Source organism: Akebia trifoliata, chromosome 3 (genome assembly GCF_017979445.1).
Source record: "Akebia trifoliata isolate Shusen 1 chromosome 3, ASM1797944v1, whole genome shotgun sequence".
Lineage (NCBI taxonomy): Eukaryota > Viridiplantae > Streptophyta > Magnoliopsida > Ranunculales > Lardizabalaceae > Akebia > Akebia trifoliata.
Window position 1 is genome coordinate 54,327,231 of NC_141377.1, and position 4,080 is coordinate 54,331,310.

General features: G+C 34.9%; 1 protein-coding gene across 1 annotated transcript; it reads right to left on the reverse strand.

Annotated features, from left to right (window-relative positions):
- Positions 1-1,426: 1,426 nt before the first annotated feature.
- LOC147408024 (F-box protein SKIP23-like) lies at positions 1,427-2,671 on the reverse strand. The gene has a single exon (XM_086432651.1). The coding sequence runs from the start codon at positions 2,669-2,671 to the stop codon at positions 1,475-1,477; it is 1,197 nt and encodes a 398-aa protein (XP_086288777.1). The 3' UTR covers positions 1,427-1,474.
- Between the last annotated feature and the right edge of the window lie 1,409 nt (positions 2,672-4,080).

Sequence of the window (4,080 nt, forward strand, 5' to 3'; positions counted from 1 at the left end):
AAGTATACGAAACTCATATTCACCACAAAATTATCCTATTAATGTAAACCCATGTCCACCACCAAATTATCCTATTAATATTTTGCACACACAAGCACTCAAACAAAACACCATGTCCACCATTGTCGCCATCTTCTTATTTGTGTGCCCTGTCTTCGCACCTTATGGGTCTCGTTATCCATGTTGCTTGCCATCCACTCATTTGGGTCTTGTTTGATTCCCATATAGATAGTTTGCTCAAGCAGTGCTACTTCTCGATCTCTATACGATATCTACATCGACAAACCACTATTGAATTAAATTTGGTAAAATAACATATTTAAACAAGAAATGTAGAGATGAGATAACCCAATCTTCATCTTGTCCCATATAAGGTGCACTTGGTGGTTCTGCTTGGTCAAATTGTGGTCTGTATCCCGATCTTAGTTCAGGATTTTACACCCACTTATAAATAATTTTATGAAGCCATGATATATAAGTATTGGCACAATCCCAACAGTTACCTACATGCCCTCCCCGCGTTTTAGATGAGCTGGAACATGTTGACCGAGGACTTGATAAAATACCTTATATATATATATATATATATATATATATATATATATATATATATATATTTATCGAGAGATTTAATGAGGATTATCTTTATTAGAAAACAACTGGACGGGGGTTTTCATAGGATTGGATTGGGGTGATCCAAACAATGATCGGATCTGCAATTTCCAATCTGAAAATCCAAGTATTAGATCCAAATCCTTTTTTTTTTCCCGGATCAGATATTGGATAAAAAATGAATCATTGCCAACCCTAGGCACACCCAATGGGAATCTGACAATAATAAGATGACTTCAGATGAAGGGTTGCAGATCTCGAGGCAGAGAGCAAAATCACATATACAGTAATCAAATACTTAGGGACATACCCATCTTAGCCACTAAAAGAAATATAAAATGATCCAGTTCAGGACCAACAGAAGTTGGGGTTGGGTCACAACTTCATGGAACACCCTCCATCGATCTAGGGCCTCTTTTAGGTACACAAAAAAATTAGTTAAGAGTCTAAAGAAGAACTAATTATTTTCTTCTAGTAATTAGATTGCTTATTAAGCAATGTCATAAATTGAGATTTGAAAATTCTCTGTTACATTGCAGGTTAAGAGCAGACCATGCATCAATATGCCTCCCCCATATCCATGATTATACTGTGACTTGTTTTCTTTTTTCCTCAATATTTTTTTTACTATAATTCTCTCTTTTAAGAGAAAGAGAGATGGTACAAATTAAACAATGCCTCTAATTCTTGACCATTACCCATAAATTCTACACACAAAAATATGGGGAAAACAAGAAGGAAACACTACTTTATATATAAAACATATGTATAATTAAATGAATCAAAGTAAAATGGATCTCCATGCATCATAAAATTTAGAATAACAGGTGTTCTTGGTGGAGCACAACCAAATAAATATTACTTAATATGGTGATGGGGTGACCCACATGGGTCGTTCGACAATTAACCTAGACTTGTCCATGGGGCAGGGAAATCGTTGTACACTTTCGTCCTCCAAGTTAAACATGCCTAGATCATGACCCCCGGCTTTGCCATTTGTGTATAAATTACCCCCCGGAAAATCATCAGTAAAGTAGATGCAATTAGCTTTAGCTCCGGGAAAGTCCTTGGCACAAAGAGATATAGAACAATTATCACCCAAGAACAACATGTAATCACCTAAGCTTTTCATGTTGACCCATTTTTTATTCTGATTTAGCTTAAAAACTTTGAAAAATAATGTTTCATAGAAATCACCTTCCTCACCATCCTCATATTTAACAAAAGGATATACTTTGTGCCTATAGATCAACAAGAGCTCCCCCGAGAATTCCACTAAATATTTCTTATCCCATGCACAATGCAAATTTTTTGGTGGAGTGATTGTAATTACTTTTGGAGAAGGATCCATAATGTCACCAACAACAACTTCTCCATGGCAATCGACAGCATAGAATTGCCCATTATAATATATGATGTCATCATAGACGCGGTGGTCCTCTTTTATTACCGTCCATTTCTTATCTCCTACTCTACAAAAGGCCAATTTCTCCTGATGTCCAAGTATTGACATGGCAATATAATCATCGAGAGTAGGATTTTTGGACAAGATGACCTTTCTCATGTAAAAGGATATCACATCTTTTAGGCTAATGGCAGTGATTCCATCCTGATCATGATTGAGATTAAGATAATCTTTACTGATTTCCATAACCCGGAAATCCAATATGTTTGGAATTGCTGTCACGGGGGGGAGCTGGATGTCAACCCTTGTAAGAGGATTCAATAAGGAAATAACTTGACTCTCTTCCAAAAAAGTTAACCATCCTTGGGAGGATCCACAACAGCTTTTGCCACGAACCTCCTCGGGTAAGTCTAACCAATGAACCTTATTGTTAGATAGATTGAAAAAGCCACGAAATATGCTGTTTTCGTCTTTGTAGGATAGCATCAACCATGGAAGTTGGCATGGTAACTTATGAAGAGTTGTCTTTGATAATAAAGTAGCAAATTTCCAAGGACCACAGACAGCTTGAAACCGGATATAATCTGCATTGATGGTAAGCCGGTTTAATATCTCCACCAACAAATCATTAGGAATATTTGACCAATCCGCCATTGTTTGAATGTGTGAAAATAACACAAGAGAGGACAGAATTATATATTAAAGCTCACTCTTAAACCTTTTTAGTTTCAAAATTGTGAATAAATAGGTGAAAGAAAGGGAGATTTTAGTACGAATAGGAGTAGCAGTAGGAGTAGGAGTAGGAGAAAGTGAAGAGGATTAAAATTTTAATTTCCTTAATCCCGATTCCAGCATAATTATTCTGCCGTAAAATAAAATAATTAATATAGTGCGAACCATCACAATATAATTGGCCTATAAGGACGGTCAGGGCCGTCGCTAAAAGTCCATCACTATAGACCAACTCCGGAAAAAATGGGTTGGAAAATCACTTTTAGGGACTCCATAGATACTTATAGCTACTAACCGTAGCTATATAGCAAACAATTTCCTAATTACACCTATAGCATTTTAGCAACGGTTGCGTGGCCTGATTTTTTTTTTTTGAGAATCCCTAGGATCTCAACCCTTTGTTTTGATAGAGAGCCTCAATCTTAAGTGAATCCCTAGAAACAATAATACTAATTCTAAGATGTATCCAAAATTCAAATTTAATAGGTTTGGATCCTTGGAGTAGATGATGAATTAAAAAATGGTTCGAATATGATTTAACGTCCCTTGACCCTACCCAATTCACCCGAAACTAGGGATGATTCTAATGTGAAATGCAAATCAACCTGACCCGACCCAGACCAAACCAACACAACAGGTTTGGATATGTTCTTAATTTGTTTAATCCAAGTTGGATTCAGATATGGGCCCAAAGCTGAAAATCGAACAAAGCTCATATCCATTTTATGCCCTATCTTCAGTGGGATGTGTACATTTTTCAAAAGTATTACAAAACTACTTGAAATAAATTTGTACTTTTTATATGTTTTCTATTCTCTATCCACTTTTTTAATTAAAGGTAATTAACAAATGTAGTATATGTTAAAAAGTTTTTTTTTAAGGGTAAATTACAGTTTGATTCCCTGTAGTTTAGCATAATTTCATTTTGACCCCCTAATGTTTTGATAATTGCACTTACCTCTCATTTTAATGGAATAAATTTCAGATGTTATTTTACTATTTTACCCTCTTATTTTATATTTAAAAAAAAGTTTTAAAACAAAAATTAAAATGTCCCACTCTAAGCATTCATCGAACCCATTTTTTCATAGGCATATTTTTATTTATAAAAATAAATAACATTTAAAAAAAGGCAAAATGGTCTTTATAATAGGAACGTAAAAGTTAGGTTGACGACAATTTGACAGAAGGGGGGTGAGTGAACCCCTTAGATAATTATAAGCGAGGTAAGTGCAATTATCAAAACATTAGGGGGTCAAAATGGAATTATGCCAAATCATAAGAGGTCAAACTGCAATTTACCTTTTTTTTTTAAAAAAATTCTTCATCTT